Source organism: Trachypithecus francoisi, unplaced genomic scaffold, assembly GCF_009764315.1.
Source record: "Trachypithecus francoisi isolate TF-2019V2 unplaced genomic scaffold, Tfra_2.0 Lachesis_group15, whole genome shotgun sequence".
NCBI classification, from domain to species: domain Eukaryota; kingdom Metazoa; phylum Chordata; class Mammalia; order Primates; family Cercopithecidae; genus Trachypithecus; species Trachypithecus francoisi.
Window position 1 is genome coordinate 53,341,969 of NW_022681460.1, and position 17,331 is coordinate 53,359,299.

The window sequence follows — 17,331 nt, forward strand, 5'->3', positions numbered from 1 at the left end:
CCAAATGCAGTGGGGACATAGTTTCAGATTTTGAACATCATGATCTGGCTTATATTTTGACAGAATGTCTCTGGCTAAGGTGTGGAGAATAGGCTGTGAAGGAAGAAAGGGTGAAAGAAGAAAGAAGCTGGTGTGGAGGTTATTGCAATTACTGAAGAAAGGAGTGATGGTGGCTCAAAGTTGGGAGCAATGGAAATAGTGAGTGGTCAGACTCTGGGCTTGTTGTGAAGTAGGCACTAATGGGTTGGGTATTATTAGGTGTGTGAGAAAGAGAAGAGCCAGTTATGACTCCAGTGTTTTCAATTGGGAAGATAGAATTTCTATCAACTGAGAGGAAAACTGTGAAACAAGTTAGGAAGGGAAGATTGGGAATTTGATTATGCACAAATTAAGTTTTAAATGCCTTTTAGACATTCAAGAAGACATGCCAAGTGAGTATTGGATCTAAATTTGCGAGTTGTCAGGATATGAATCCTATTTAGCTGTGAGACGAGATGAGAACAGCAAGGGAATGAATATATATAGAAGTGAGGAGGTGGACCACGGCTGAAACCTGGGACACTCTAATGTTAACAGCTGGGGGTGGCAAGGGAGGAGAAATAGCAAAAGACATCTAGAAGGAATAGAAGGAACAAGCAGTGAGTTAGGAAAACTAGGGCACCGCAGTGTCCCAATGCCTAGTGAAGGAGATTTCTCAAGCAGGAGGAAGTGACAAATTGTGTGAAATGCTGTTGGTAGTTGAGTAAAACCACTGGCTTTAGCCACATGAAGATCACTGGTGTTGGTGACAAAATCAGTTTCAGTAAGTGGTAGAAGTGAAAACCAGGTAAGTGAGGTTAAGAGGGAATTAGTAAGACATCAAGGGCAGTTTAAGTGTAGACTTCTCTTTCTGGGAGTTTTGCTACAAAAGGATGCAAAGAAATGAGGCAATAGCTGATGGGTGAAGTGGGGTCAAGAGAAAGGTTTTTGTGAGATGGGAGAAATCAGCTGTACTATTGTGAGTGATCCAGGAAAGAGGGGAGAAATGATGATAGAGAAGAAAGGGGAGTTTCTGGAGTAGTAATCCTAGTAGGTTTGAGGGGATGTCCTCCCCCTTTATTATCATCGTAGTTATCTTTCTTATAAAATGTGTCACTTTATGGCCACTGTTCTGCACCTTGCCTTTTTCATTTAACAATCTGTGCTTCTTTTCATAACAGTATATGGATACTTTTTCTTTTTTCCACAACTGCATACTATTTCATTGGAAGGGTAGGCCATAGTTTAAATAACTACGCCCTGAAGGGTGGACACTTGTGTGCTTCCAAGCTTTTGCTGCCATAACCAATGTTCCTCTGAATAACTGGTTATTTTCTTTAATTTTTTATTTTATTTTAATTTTATTTAATTTATTTTTTGTTTTTTGCAGAGACAAGTGAACATTTACTTTTGTGAGTTTCTTCCTATGTGTATTTCAAGTCTTTTTCAAAACAAGGCCCCAGGAATCTTCAGAATCAATTATGTCTCTGGGCTTGGTCGACTGCTGTGGGAAGTCTTAGGGAGCCTTGTACAGATGCTACAGTTACTCATTTACCAACATTAAATCCTAGGATAGAAGATGCAGCAAAGCAGGACTCCTTCCTCCATGGAATGTGCTGATTTCAGATGGGGCAGCAGCCAATGCAGAAAACACTAAAAATTTCTTGGAGCTTGATTGTGATGAGAGGTGCTTGCCATGAACATAAGCTACCGTCTTTTGTTTTTTGGGTTGTTTTTTTTTGTTGTTGTTGTTTTGTTTTTCTGAGATGGAGTTTCGCTCTTATTGCCAAGGCTGGAGTGCAGTGGCGCGATCCTGACTCACAGCAACCTCTGCCTCCCGGGTTCAAGTGATTCTCCTGCCTCAGCCTCCCGAGTAGCTGGAATTATAGGTATACGCCATCATGCCCAGCTAATTTTCATGTTTTTAATAGAGACAGGGTTTCTTCCTGTTGGTCAGGCTGATGTTGAACTCCTGACCTCAGGTGATCTGCCTGCCTCAGTCTCCCAAAGTGTTGGAATTACAGGCGTGAGCCACCGTGCCCGGCCAGCTACTGTCTTTTCTTTGGTGCTTCCTTTCCAGTTTTGAAGATAAAGCAGGAAATAATCTTATCTGAAGATACTTGATAAAAATTCCCAAAAAACAAAAACACATGCTCCCACTTCATTGACAAAAATTTACTGCAGTTTGACACCTGGGTCTAGTTCAGCTGGCAGATGAGCTGATTGATGTGTTCATCTCAATAGCCAGGTGTACCCATCTCCTTGAGAAAGCCCACTCTATTTTAGGTAGCATTACAGGCCACTGAGAGGTGGAAATGGTGCAAGAACCATGAGATCTCCTGGAAATGCTTCCCTACGAAGGCAATTTCATGAATGGGGTCTTCCAAGCAAATGACGCCAAACTTCCCCAGGTGCTCCTCAATCCCTGTGTTGCCTGTCAGAGGGATGGTCTTATTCTTGACCTCGGATTGTCCATGTTTCAAAATGAATTCTCGGACAGACTTCAGATTTGAAATCCCCAGATCACATAAGGTTCCACTATACACAGCATTTTTAGGTTCTGGGAGGTTACTTTTACAAAGACACCACTGAAAATTTTCTTTAGGCGAAGTATTGCAATGGTTCTCTGTACCAGTAAACTCACACCATTAATCCTTTCGATGCATTCAACAAAGGCCAAGGAATGTTTATCTGGCAATTCCAAGGCGTGAAGTTTCACTTCTAGTTGTCTGAGATGCACCTTGTCACGTTTCTGCCGCCAGGAATCATGTAGGAATGATTCCAGTCGTTTAAACCTGAGCCCTTTTCCTTTCCTCTGCTCCTTCTTTGCCAAAAGTGCCTGCTTTGACTGGGTGGCTTTTGAGGGCTTGATAAGCCTTCCTCTTTTTCAGGAGATTTTCTGGAACCAAAAGGATTTTTCTTTGCTCTTGTTCTGCCATCTTTCTAGTGTTGCAGCTACTGATCACATACAACCCCTTTAAATTTTTCTTTTATAGCAAGGGTCTCAACCTGTTTCCCAGACTGGAGTGCAGTGATGTAATCATGTTTCACTGTAACCTTGACCTCCTGGGCTTAAGGGATTCTCCCACCTCAACTTCCCAAGTAGCTAGGACTATAGGCATGGACCACCTCGCCTGTCTATTTTAAATGTTTTGTGGAGATGGAGTCTCACTATGTTGCCCTGGCTGACCTCCTGGTCTCAGGGGAACTTTGTACATGCCTCATCCCATCTGTGTCAGCCATATTGCTGCTTTAATCTTGGAGCTAAAGTTCAGTCTGTCAACATTTCTAACCTGTAACTCTATCTTCTCTCTTCTAAAAAAGGAGAATTTCCTCTCCTTTTTTATTACTATGTATTCAAGTTAATTTTGCCCTCTAGCATTAGGAACTTAAGCAGATAAATAGCTCTTCATTTATTTCTGATCATTGTTTTAGACCAAAATAATTGGCAGATACATAGAAGGCCTTAGTAAAAATAAACATCATGTAGGATTAATACTAATATTTTGATTTGGGGTTTTTAGTTATGGTAATGGAATATTGTTCCCTGGATTTCATAGGTGCTCTTCCAAATCTTTGCATTAGGAGTCAGGTGAGAGATCTTCCTAGTTCCCATGTTCTCGAGGGTCCTGGATCCCCAGTTACCCAACCCCCACTAGTTTTTGCATACAGTTGACCTTTGAACAGCATGGTTTGAACTGTGCAGGTCCACTGATACACAGATTTTTTTCGACCAGACAAGGATAGAAAATATAGCATTTGGGATGTGAAAACCATGTGTGCAGAGGGCAGATATTTGTATCCACGAGTTCCCCAGGGCTGACGGCAGGACTTGAATATGCATGGATTCAGGATCTGAGGGTGTTCCTGGAAACAATCCCCAGTCCCCTGCATGTATCAAGGGGCAGCTGAGTTTGGAAACAGCTTATTGTGTCCCGTGTTCTGTCTCAGAGTCGCCATTTTAGAGCCATTAATGACAGCACAATGTTTGTCATACTAGTGCCGGTATGTTTTTCCCCCTAGATCTCTGGAAACACCAAGTCATGAAAGAAAACTTTTCAGTCTCAAGACCACAAATCGTTGAAAAATTTAGACAGAGATTAATGCAGAATTATCAGGATGATGGAGTAGAGGTATGTATTGAGAATTAGTCATTCTGTTGGTTTTTATAACATCATCCCAAACAAGGAAAACTTTCTCATTTAACTGCTCTCCTAATGCTTCCCTTATTCCCTAAGAGTGATTATATGAATACTGAGGCTAAGCCCAAAATAAAACAATTGTTAGTTGTTTGTTTTTTTCTTTATTATTATTATTATTTTTTTGAGACAGAGTCTCCCAGGCTTGAGTATAGTGGCACAATCTCGGCTCACTGCAACCTCCGCCTCCCAGGTTCAAGCGATTCTCCTGCCTCGGCCTCCTGAGTAGCTGGGACCACAGGCATGTGCCACCACACCTGGCTAATTTTTGTGTATTTTTTGTAGAGACGAGGTTTCACCAAGTTGGCCAGACTGGTCTCGAACTCCTGACCTCAGATGATCCACCTGCCTTGGCCTACTAAAGTGCTGGGATTACAGGTGTGAGCCACCATGCCCAGCTATAATCATTAGTTTTTAATTTTGGGAAAAAATTGATTTCTAGTAAAGATCTGAGTCATTAGAATATATATGTTGGCAAATTTCAAATTTGGTCAATTTTTTAAAGTAACTTTGGAGTTTACGAATGAGTTGATTTTTAGCGACATATTCTGTTGTTGATTTGTTAGTATGAAAAGCCTAAGTGAGGAAAACCAAAATAGCCTGTAATGCAGTTGCCTAGAAAACATTAAAATGTAGCATATGAAAAAAAGCCAACAGCACAGAAAGGCATCATTTTCACCCATCCCCATGCCACCATCTCCAGCCTCCTCTCTGCAAAGGAAGCCAGCTTCAGCAATCTGTGTGTGTCCTTCCAGAAAAAATATTCAAATCCGTAACAACTCTATATATTATATTAAATAATAATATACATTTAATACATGCACACATGCATATACACAGTCCTTGGGTTTTGAAACATGTTTATTCTTGGCAGGAAGTGCCTTGCTAAATCAAAGCAATCCACTGAAAAGACAGGATAAGAGAGTAGACATGGATATTTGACTGTAACAGAGTTTTGAGGAGTGTTAACAAGTGCTTTTAAGTAACTGTGAATCCAGTTTCCTTTGAAACTCAACCATTTAAAGAAATTTGACTTGACAAAACGTACTTCATTTTTTAAAATGCCTTCTCCAAATTTATATTTTTCCAAGTTCTTCAGGTGTTCTCCATTATTTTCTAATACACATCTCAGTTCTTATGAGGTAGAGAATTCACAAGCTTGGTTGGGGATACATTTTTCCTCACAACTTGATGACTTACATGTATTAGTTTAAGCTTTCAATCATAAACAAACATGGTACTGGGTACTCTGAGTGGGTGAAGTAGTTTCCCATCCTTGAGACAAGGAAGTGGTTAGGGTGGGACCTATCAGAAAAAAGGATGGAAAAAATTTGTGGCTCACCTTACAAAGAAAGGAAATTCTGGCCGGATGCGGTGGCTCATGCCTGTAATCCCAGCACTTTGGGAGGCCGAGGTGGGCAGATCACTTGAGGCCAGGAGTTTGAGACCAGCCTGGCCAACATGGTGAAACCCCATCTCTACTAAAAATGCAAAAATTAGCCGGGTGTGGTGGCATGCGCCTGTAGTCCTAGCTATTTGGGAGACTGAGGCAAGAGAATTGCTTGAACCCGGGAGGTGGAAGTTGCAGTGAGCCGAGATTGTGCCATGGCACTCCAGCCTGGGCGATAGGGTGAGAATCCATCTTTAAAAAAAAAAAGGAAATTCTGATACATTGATACATGCTACAGTGTGGATGAACCTTGCGGACATTATTGCTAAGTGAAATCAGCCCCTCACAAAAGCACAAATACTCTATGATTCTACTTATATGGGGTACCTAGAGTAGCCAAATTCAGAGAGACAGAAAGGATGGTGGTTGCCAGGGGCTGAGAGGAAAGAATAGGTAATTATTGTTTATTGGGTACAGCGTTTTTGTTTTACAAGATGAAGAGTTCTGGCAGTGGATGGTGGTGATGGTTGCACAGCAATGTGAATATACTTAATGCCATTGAACTGTACCTTTAAAAATGATATAATGACAAATTTTGTGTTTAACACAATAAAGACAACAGTTTTGTAGCTCAAGTCCCTCTCATTTCTTATCTGTATGCTTCACCCCAACATTGAGGTCTTGTGGGAAAGAAGCATGGATGTCAGTAGGCAGGGCAAACCCATATCAGGTACACCCCACACTCTGGGCACACTTGAAGAGGATGGTGTCAGCCTACTAGTGTCTTGAAGTCAGGGTCCTCAGGATGCTCCAGCCCCTCCAAAGTCTGTGCCTGGTAGGCTTCTATCCTCTTCTGGACCATCTGCAGTGACAGTGAACTTACTCTTCCAGCCACGCCCCCGTCTCCATCATAGAGATAGTGTAATCTTGGCTCACTGCATCCTCTGCCTCCTGTGTTCAAATGATGCTCCTGCTTCATGAAGCCTCCCAAGTAGCTAGGATTACAGGCACATGCCACCGCACCTGGCTAATTTTTGTATTTTTAGTAGAGTTGGGGTTTCACCATGTTGCTCAGGCTGGTCTTGAATTCCTGACCTCCAGTGATCTGCCTGCCTCGGCTTCCCACAGCGCTGGGATTACGGGTGTGAGCCACTGCTCCCCAGCCCACTGAAGTGTTTTGTCAGCAGAGGTGGGTATTTTAGAAACATCTTCAAAATACCTCGTGTGTGCCTGATATTTAACAAATTGTTGGCCGGGCGCGGTGGCTCAAGCCTGTAATCCCAGCACTTTGGGAGGCCGAGACGGGCGGATCACGAGGTCAGGAGATCGAGACCATCCTGGCTAACACGGTGAAACCCCGTCTCTACTAAAAATACAAAAACTAGCCGGGCGACGTGGTGGGCGCCTGTAGTCCCAGCTACTCGGGAGGCTGAGGCAGGAGAATGGCGTAAACCCGGGAGGCGGAGCTTGCAGTGAGCTGAGATCCGGCCACTGCACTCCAGCCTGGGCGACAGAGCGAGACTCCGCCTCAAAAAAAAAAAAAAAAAAAACAAATTGTTACACGGGATTCCAAGATGAAGCAAACCACAGAAACTCAATTGCTGCTGGCAGGCTTCAGGGCTAGACTTTGGCCATAGCAAGGCCCAGTGCTTGCCATGCTGCATTCCAGGCTGGTTCTCTTGAAGAATCCCTGGGGCAATCTGCTGCTCTTCCACCCAGTGCCATCCATCGTGGTTCAGGTTTGAATGGTGGTGACAGAACAGCCCAGTGGAAGGCGGTGCTGCTTACTGGGCAGAACTGGGCCAATAATCTGAGTCTGCAGCTCTTATGCCAGCCAGGGTTTCAGAGAAGAAACTGGCCAATGGTACCCACTCACGCTGCATTTTGACACAAGCACAGCTGACATTTACACTGACCCAGGGAGGCAGGGGTAAGTTGCAGAGCAGGTTTTAGGAAACAAATTGCCCTGAGAGCCCAGAGAAGCCTGAGCCCACAGAAGCCACAACGGCTGCTTCATGGGCTGCTTCCAGAAGGCCGAGTGCACAGGGCTGGCATCAATGGCAGATGGCCAGGGAGCAGGAGCTGGCCTGACCCCAGAAGTGTCACAGATAAAATTCACGTTACAGTGTAGGCTGGGTCCTAGACTTGGCCCCATAAACTTTCTCACCCCCCATCCCTGCAGATAGATACACACGCAGAGACACACTCATTGATGCACAGAGGGACAAACACACTCGCGTAGATATGCAGGTCCTAGTTGGGTAAGTCTGTCCTACCTTCCAAATATTAGCTCCCATTTCTCTCCAGAACCTAAATCTAAGCCTGCCTTGGAAAGTTGGGCTATTCCTTAATTGCCAACTCTTCAAAAAGCATGCCCAATCTCCTGGAGAAAGGGAGTGAGTGGAATTGCCTAGAGAATGAGCTGTGTGGCCCTTAGACTAGAGCAAGAGAAGCCCCTGCCAGATACCCATATAGCAGAGGGCCCCTCTCTGGCCTTTCTCCAGCTATGACCTTCGTCACAAGGTAAGAAATCCCCTGGGCCATAGGGACATGTCCACTCAGAGCCCTCACCTTCATTTTAGAACAGGCTCCAAGTACCTGGGACCTGGAATTCCCTGAGTCCATGGCCTGAATGGGCATCTTCCCTGGATCACCTTCCCCAGAGTGAGAGTGGACCTCATCACTAGTGTGCACACCCCTGGCCTGGAAGTGACCAAGGAGCAACTGGGAGTGTGGATGGAGTTTGGACATGCAGGTTAGGATGTCCGCTCACAGGCATGTGAAGACCTGACAGCATGACATGAGGCGAGAGCTGGGAAGAGAAGGGGGCCACACAGTAAACCATAGGTTGGGGACCAGCTCTCGCCATGTGTCCCTACTTCAGCATAGAACTGAGAGTAGTCGACTGGGCGTGGTGGCTCCACCTGTAATCCCAGCACTTTGGGAGGCCGAGGTGGGTGGATCACCTGAGGTCAGGAGTTTGAGACTGGCCTGGCCAACATGGAGAAACCCCGTCTCTACTAAAAATACAAAAATTAGCCGGGCATGGTGGTCCACCCCTATAATCCCAGCTACTTGGAAGGCTAAGGTGGGAGAATTGCTTGAACTTGGGAGGCCAAGTCTGCAGTGAGCTGAGATTGCGCCACTGCCCTCCAGCCTGGGCGACAGAGCAAGACCCCATCTAGGGGCGGAGCAAGATGGCCGAATAGGAACAGCTCCAGTCTCCAACTCCCAGCGTGAGCGACACAGAAGACCGGTGATTTCTGCATTTTCAACTGAGGTACTGGGGTCATCTCACTGGGGAGTGCCGGACAATCGGTGCTGGTCAGCTGCTGCAGCCGGACCAGCGAGAGCTGAAGCAGGGCGAGGCATCGCCTCACCTGGGAAGCGCAAGGGGGAAGGGAATCCCTTTTCCTAGCCAGGGGAACTGAGATACACAACACCTGGAAAATCGGGTAACTCCCACCCCAAAACTGTGCTTTAAGCAAACTGGCACACCAGGAGCATATATCCCACACCTGGCCGGGAGGGTCCCACGCCCACGGAGCCTCCCTCATTGCTAACACAGCGGACTGTGGCGATCTAACCGCAAGGCAGCAGCGAGGCTGGGGGAGGGGCGCCTGCCATTGCTGAGGCTTAAGTAGGTAAACAAAGCCGCTGGGAAGCTCGAACTGGGTGGAGCTCACAGCAGCTCAAGGAAACCTGCCTGTCTCTGTAGACTCCACCTCTGGGTGGAGCTCAGGGCACAGCTAAAAAAACAACAGGGGAAGCAGCAGAGGCCTATGCAGACGCGAACGACTCTGTCTGACAGCTTTGAAGAGAGCAGTGGATCTCCCCACACGGAGGTTGAGATCTGAGAATGGACAGGCTGCCTGCTCAAGTGGGTCCCTGACCCCTGAGTAGCCTAACTGGGAGACATCCCCCACTAGGGGCAGTCTGACACCCCACACCTCACAGGGTGGAGTACACCCCTGAGAGGAAGCTTCCAAAGTAAGAATCAGAGAGGTACACTTGCTGTTCAGCAATATTCTATCTTCTGCAACCTCTGCTGCTGATACCCAGGCAAACAGGGTCTGGAGTGGACCTCAAGCAATCTCCAACAGACCTATAGCTGAGGGTCCTGACTGTCAGAAGGAAAACTATCAAACAGGAAGGACACCTATACCAAAACCCCATCAGTACGTCACCATCATCAAAGACCAGAGACAGATAAAACCACAAAGATGGGGAAAAAGCAGGGCAGAAAAGCTGGAAATTCAAAAAATAAGAGTGCATCTCCCCCTGCAAAGGAGCGCAGCCCATCGCCAGCAACGGATCAAAGCTGGTCAGAGAATGACTTTGACGAGATGAGAGAAGAAGGCTTCAGTCCATCAAACTTCTCAGAGCTAAAGGAGGAATTATGTACCCAGCGCAAAGAAACTAAAAACCTTGAAAAAAGAGTGGAAGAATTGACAGCTAGACTAATTAATGCAGAGAAGATCATAAACAAAATGACAGAGATGAAAACCATGACATGAGAAATACGTGACAAATGCACAAGCTTCAGTAACCGACTCGATCAACTGGAAGAAAGAGTATCAGCGATTGAGGATCAAATGAATGAAATGAAGCGAGAAGAGAAACCAAAAGAAAAAGAAGAAAAAGAAATGAACAAAGCCTGCAAGAAGTATGGGATTATGTAAAAAGACCAAATCTACATCTGATTGGGGTGCCTGAAAGTGAGGGGGAAAATGGAACCAAGTTGGAAAACACTCTTCAGGATATCATCCAGGAGAACTCCCCCAACCTAGTAGGGCAGGCCAACATTCAAATTCAGGAAATACAGAGAACGCCACAAAGATACTCCTCCAGAAGAGCAACTCCAAGACACATAATTGCCAGATTCACCAAAGTTGAAATGAAGGAAAAAATCTTAAGGGCAGCCAGAGAGAAAGGTCGGGTTACCCACAAAGGGAAGCCCATCAGACTAACAGCAGATCTCTCGGCAGAAACTCTACAAGCCAGAAGAGAGTGGGGGCCAATATTCAACGTTCTTAAGAAAAGAATTTTCAACCCAGAATTTCATATCCAGCCAAACTAAGTTTCATCAGTGAAGGAGAAATAAAATCCTTTACAGATAAGCAAATGCTTAGAGATTTTGTCACCACCAGGCCTGCCTTACAAGAGACCCTGAAGGAAGCCCTAAACATGGAAAGGAACAACCGGTACCAGCCATTGCAAAAACATGCCAAAATGTAAAGACCATCGAGGCTAGGAAGAAACTGCATCAACTAACGAACAAAATAACCAGTTAATATCATAATGGCAGGATCAAGTTCACACATAACAATATAACCTTAATGTTAATGGACTAAATGCTCCAATTAAAAGACACAGACTGGCAAACTGGATAAAGAGTCAAGACCCATCAGTCTGCTGTATTCAGGAGACCCATCTCACATGCAGAGACATACATAGGCTCAAAATAAAGGGATGGAGGAAGATCTACCAAGCAAATGGAGAACAAAAAAAAAAAGCAGGGGTTGCAATCCTAGTCTCTGATAAAACAGACTTTAAACCATCAAAGATCAAAAGAGACAAAGAAGGCCATTACATCATGGTAAAGGGATCAATTCAACAGGAAGAGCTAACTATCCTAAATATATATGCATCCAATACAGGAGCACCCAGATTCATAAAGCAAGTCCTTAGAGACTTACAAAGAGACTTAGACTCCCATACAATAATAATGGGAGACTTCAACACTCCCCTGTCAACATTAGACAGATCAACGAGACAGAAACTTAACAAGGATATCCAGGAATTGAACTCATCTCTGCACCAAGTGGACCTAATAGACATCTATAGAATTCTTCACCACAAATCAACAGAATATACATTCTTCTCAGCACCACATCACACTTATTCCAAAACTGACCACATAATTGGAAGTAAAGCACTCCTCAGCAAATGTAAAAGAACAGAAATTATAACAAACTGTCTCTCAGACCACAGTGCAATCAAACTAGAACTCAGGACTAAGAAACTCAATCAAAACCGCTCAACTACATGGAAACTGAACAACCTGCTCCTGAATGACTACTGGGTACATCACGAAATGAAAGCAGAAATAAAGATGTTCTTTGAAACCAATGAGAACAAAGACACAACGTACCAGAATCTCTGGGACACATTTAAAGCAGTGTGTAGAGGGAAATTTATAGCACTAAATGCCCACAAGAGAAAGCAGGAAAGATCTAAAATTGACACTCTAACATCACAATTAAAAGAACTAGAGAGGCAAGAGCAAACACATTCAAAAGTTAGCAGAAGGCAAGAAATGACTAAGATCAGAGCAGAACTGAAGGAGATAGAGACACAAAAAACTCTCCAAAAAATCAATAAATCCAGGAGTTGGTTTTTTGAAAAGATCAACAAAATTGACAGACCGCTAGCAAGACTAATAAAGAAGAAAAGCGAGAGGAATCAAATAGACGCAATAAAAAATGATAAAGGGGATATCACCACCGATGCCACAGAAATACAAACTACCATCAGAGAATACTATAAACACCTCTACCCAATTAAACTAGAAAATCTAGAAGAAATGGATAAATTCCTGGACACATACACCCTCCCAAGACTAAACCAGGAAGAAGTTGAATCCCTGAATAGACCAATAGCAGGCTCTGAAATTGAGGCAACAATCAATAGCCTACCCACCAAAAAAAGTCCAGGACCAGATGGATTCACAGCTGAATTCTACCAGAGGTATAAGGAGGAGCTGGTACCATTCCTTCTGAAACTATTCCAATCAATAGAAAAAAAGGGAATCCTCCCTAACTCATTTTATGAGGCCAACATCATCCTGATACCAAAGCCTGGCAGAGACACAACAAAAAAGAGAATTTTAGACCAATATCCCTGATGAACATCGATGCAAAAATCCTCAATAAAATACTGGCAAACCGGATTCAGCGGCACATCAAAAAGCTTATCCACCATGATCAAGTGGGCTTCATCCCTGGGATGCAAGGCTGGTTCAACATATGCAAATCAATAAACGTAATCCAGCATATAAACAGAACCAAAGACAAGAACCACATGATTATCTCAATAGATGCAGAAAAGGCTTTTGACAAAATTCAGCAGCCCTTCATGTTAAAAACGCTCAGTAAATTCGGTATTGATGGAACGTACCTCAAAATAATAAGAGCTATTTATGACAAACCCACAGCTAATATCATACTGAATGGGCAAAAACTGGAAAAATTCCCTTTGAAAACTGGCACAAGACAGGGATGCCCTCTCTCACCACTCCTATTCAACATAGTGTTGGAAGTTCTGGCTAGGGCAATCAGGCAAGAGAAAGAAATCAAGGGTATTCAGTCAGGAAAAGAAGAAGTCAACTTGTCCCTGTTTGCAGATGACATGATTGTATATTTAGAAAACCCCATTGTCTCAGCCCAGAATCTCCTTAAGCTGATAAGCAACTTCAGCAGAGTCTCAGGATACAAAATTAATGTGCAAAAATCACAAGCATTCTTATACACCAGTAACAGACAAACAGAGAGCCAAATCAGGAATGAACTTCCATTCACAATTGCTTCAAAGAGAATAAAATACCTAGGAATCCAACTTACAAGGGATGTCAAGGACCTCTTCAAGGAGAACTACAAACCACTGCTCAGTGAAATCAAAGAGGACACAAACAAATGGAAGAACATACCATGCTCATGGATAGGAAGAATCAATATCGTGAAAATGGCCATACTGCCCAAGGTTATTTATAGATTCAATGCCATCCCCATCAAGCTACCAATGAGTTTCTTCACAGAATTGGAAAAAACTACTTTAAAGTTCATATGGAACCGAAAAAGAGCCCACATTGCCAAGACAATCCTAAGTCAAAAGGACAAAGCTGGAGGCGTCACGCTACCTGACTTCAAACTATACTACAAGGCTACAGTAACCAAAGCAGCACAGTACTGGTACCAAAACAGAGATATAGACCAATGGAACAGAACAGAGTCCTCAGAAATAATACCACACATCTACAGCCATCTGATCTTTGACAAACCTGAGAGAAACAAGAAATGGGGAAAGGATTCCCTATTTAATAAATGGTGCTGGGAAAATTGGCTAGCCATAAGTAGAAAGCTGAAACTGGATCCTTTCCTTACTCCTTATACGCAGATTAATTCAAGATGGATTAGAGACTTAAATGTTAGACCTAATCCCATAAAAACCCTAGAAGAAAATCTAGGTAGTACCATTCAGGACATAGGCATGGGCAAGGACTTCATGTCTAAAACACCAAAAGCAACGGCAGCAAAAGCCAAAATTGACAAATGGGATCTAATTAAACTAAAGAGCTTCTGCACAGCAAAATAAACTACCATCAGAGTGAACAGGCAACCTACAGAATGGGAGAAAATTTTTGCAATCTACTCATCTGACAAAGGGCTAATATCCAGAATCTACAAAGAACTCAAACAAATATACAAGAAAAAAACAAACAACCCCATCAAAAAGTGGGCAAAGGATATGAACAGACATTTCTCAAAAGAAGACATTCATACAGCCAACAGACACATGAAAAAATGCTCATCATCACTCGCCATCAGAGAAATGCAAATCAAAACCACAATGAGATACCATCTCACACCAGTTAGAATGGCAATCATTAAGAAGTCAGGAAACAACAGGTGTTGGAGAGGATGTGGAGAAATAGGAACACTTTTACACTGTTGGTGGGATTGTAAACTAGTTCAACCATTATGGAAAACAGTATGGCAATTCCTCAAGGATCTAGAACTAGATGTACCATATGACCCAGCCATCCCACTACTGGGTATATATCCAAAGGATTATAAATTATTCTAGTACAAAGACACATGCACACGTATGTTTATTGCGGCACTATTCACAATAGCAAAGACTTGGAATCAACCCAAGTGTCCATCTGTGACAGACTGGATTAAGAAAATGTGGCACATATACACCGTGGGATACTATGCAGCCATAAAAAAGGATGAGTTTGCATCCTTTGTAGGGACATGGATGCAGCTGGAAACCATCATTCTTAGCAAACTATCACAAGAAGAGAAAACCAAACACCGCATGTTCTCACTCATAGGTGGGAACTGAACAATGAGATCACTTGGACTCGGGAAGGGGAACATCACACACTGGGGCCTATCATGGGGAGGGGGGAGGGGGGAGGGATTGCATTGGGGAATTATACATGATATAAATGATGAATTGATGGGTGCTGACGAGTTGATGGGTGCAGCACACCAACATGGCACAAGTATACATATGTAACAAACCTGCAAGTTATGCACATGTACCCTAGAACTTGAAGTATAATAAAAATAAAAAATAAAAATTAAAAAAAAAAAGACCCCATGTAAAACTCAAACAAACAAACAAACAGTAGTCCAGGAATAATAAATTCAAATCTGGCTTTCCAGGTCAGTTTTCAGGTCTCTTTTTCAAGGTAAGAGAATTAAACATTTCATTCTGATAGTTTGTTAGTTTGATTTATAACTTTTCAATGTTTCACCACATGCTATGTGGGCTTCCACTGTCCTCGTGCCCCTACAAATGTTCAAAGCCGACCTGAAAGAGAGGCTTGCAAGGCTACAGCCCATGGTTGGATACAGAGGAGAAACAAAAGTGGGTCCGTGAGCCAAGGCAAAGAGTGCCTGGGGCCCTGGCATGGTGAGGCTGCCCTGCTGGAGTGGCTGTGAATAATGAATGCCTCTTTCCTTTCAGATCACTTTCAGGAAAGATCACCTTGAGGCCTGCCTCCTTTCCCTGGGTTGTGATGTGATGGCAAGAGAACGCAGCAACTTTGAGACCTACTCCACGTGCTATGAGAATGTGTTGCATCACGCTAGGCAGAGGCTCAGCCAGAAAGAGCAAGTAGGCTCCCAGAGAGACGAGAACTGCAGTGGGGAATGGGCGTGGGCAGGGAGGCTCAGGAGGCACTCGGAAGAGAAAAGTAAAACTGAGAGGGCTGAGGTGAATCTAGTGGTTCTTATGCCAGAATTGAGGGTGAATGGTGCCCTCAAATCTCTCTGCTCATTGGCTCATTCCCTTGGGCTCTGGTATTCTCAGTTGCACACTAGGTTATGTGCTTTGGAGGTGTCCAGCGGGGAAATACAAAAGGTGAGCAACAAAGGGGCTGGCCCTGCAGGGGAAGGTGCACAGCTGACCTTTCCACCCTCAGCAAACACAAGGCACCGTGTGCTGTTCCTGGTCTGGGAAAGAAGCCAGGATCCTTGAGTAAACTCTCCCTTCAGGATGGATGTCATGGGTCAGTCTCACTGGGAGACTTCCTTAACATATGAGCCCACTGGTGGGACAGAAGAGTCAGTCCACCTGCTCTGGGCTGCCCACTATTGTGAAGGTAGATTGCATCAGAGGTTTAGTGTGATTTTACTTTATACCTTAGAAAGTTCAAAAGTCTAAAAGACTAGCCAAAACACCAAATGAAGTATTAAAATGTCAAATAATGAACCTTGGAGCCACCCCCATTTTGGCCTATCCCCATTACTCAGTTCTTGGCATCAGTGTGGGTACCTGGAAGTCGATGTTGTCTTTTGAGGCTGTGTTAAGCATCCTGAAGTCCAGTGGGGCAACACATACAGTCTCAGCTCCAGGCACAGCCTAAGGTTCTCAAAATGGGGCTCCATTAACACAAATAGGAAGTGTTTGGAATGCGTTGTGCTGACCTGAGCCGTGGTTGGAAGACGAAATGTTTGAGTTTGGTTGTGTACTGCTTTCTCCTGCTCAGGAATTAGATGCTGCACGAAGAGGCCAGGGTCCACCTGAAGACAGTGCTGGCCAGGTAGGTCATTTCCTATTAAAAAGGTTCTCTTCTCCATTTCTCACATCCACACTCTCAGGGTTAGTCAGCTTTGGGACACCTTAGTGTCATTTGCTTGTGCCACCTGTAGAAGCCCCGTCAGTGAAGGTCCACTGCAGGAACACCAAGGAGTATGCTTTCACTTTTGGCAAGCAACCCTCCTTAAGGTGCATTTTTTTTCCCTTGAGTTTTTTGGTCACTTTTGTTATTTTGTACTAGTCTTGTTTTGTTCTGTTTTTGTTGTTACTTTGGGGAGTTTTGTTGTTATTGTTTGTTTTCTTTTGATGCCACTTAAGGTGCATTCCAGGCCGGGCGCGGTGACTCATGCCCGTAATCCCAGCACTTTGGGAGGCCGAGGCGGGTAAATCACCTGAGGTCAGAAGTTCAAGACCAACCTGACCAACATGGAGAAACCCCGTCTCTACTAAAAATACAAAAGTTGCCAGGTGTGCTACTGCATGCCTGTAATCCCAGCTACTCAGGAGGCTGAGGCAGGAGCATCGCTTGAGCCCGGGAGGTGGAGGTTGCGGTGAGCCAAGATCACGCCACTGCACTCCAGCCTGGGCAGCAAGGGCGAAACTCCATCTCAAAAATAAATTAATTAAATAGATTAAATAAAGTGTATTCCAAAAAAGAAAAGGGATGTTTGGGCTGAGGTGTCAAGGGGAGGCCAGTTTGGAGATGGAGGCCAAGACAGTTGAAGTATTTTTCTCTAACTGAAAAGGGCCTATGTACTAGCTTTTCTGGGGTCACTTCTTCACCAACCAGTGTCTGGCACTGTTCTGGGACCTTTGAATTGTCCTTAAATTCTTCTGCCCACATTTATGCAGCAGAATGTTCACTCTCTTCATTAGGTTTAAAATAGAAGT

At 44.1% G+C, this 17,331-nt stretch overlaps 1 protein-coding gene and 1 pseudogene across 6 annotated transcripts in view; one reads left to right on the plus strand and one right to left on the minus strand.

The window, feature by feature from the left end:
- Positions 1-313: 313 nt before the first annotated feature.
- LOC117097190 (coiled-coil domain-containing protein 162) overlaps positions 314-17,331 on the plus strand; it is a 34,798-nt gene continuing 17,780 nt past the window's right edge. The window contains exons 1-4 of one of the 6 annotated variants that reach the window (XM_033234828.1): positions 314-826; positions 4,042-4,151; positions 15,367-15,516; positions 16,391-16,444. In XM_033234828.1, coding sequence (XP_033090719.1) covers positions 4,062-4,151; positions 15,367-15,516; positions 16,391-16,444 — 294 coding nt within the window. In that variant the 5' untranslated portion in view covers positions 314-826; positions 4,042-4,061. The remainder of the gene's footprint in view (positions 827-4,041; positions 4,152-15,366; positions 15,517-16,390; positions 16,445-17,331) is intronic. The other 5 variants (XM_033234831.1, XM_033234830.1, XM_033234827.1 and 2 more) reach the window with 5 other exon arrangements.
- LOC117097191 lies at positions 2,217-2,978 on the minus strand (annotated as a pseudogene).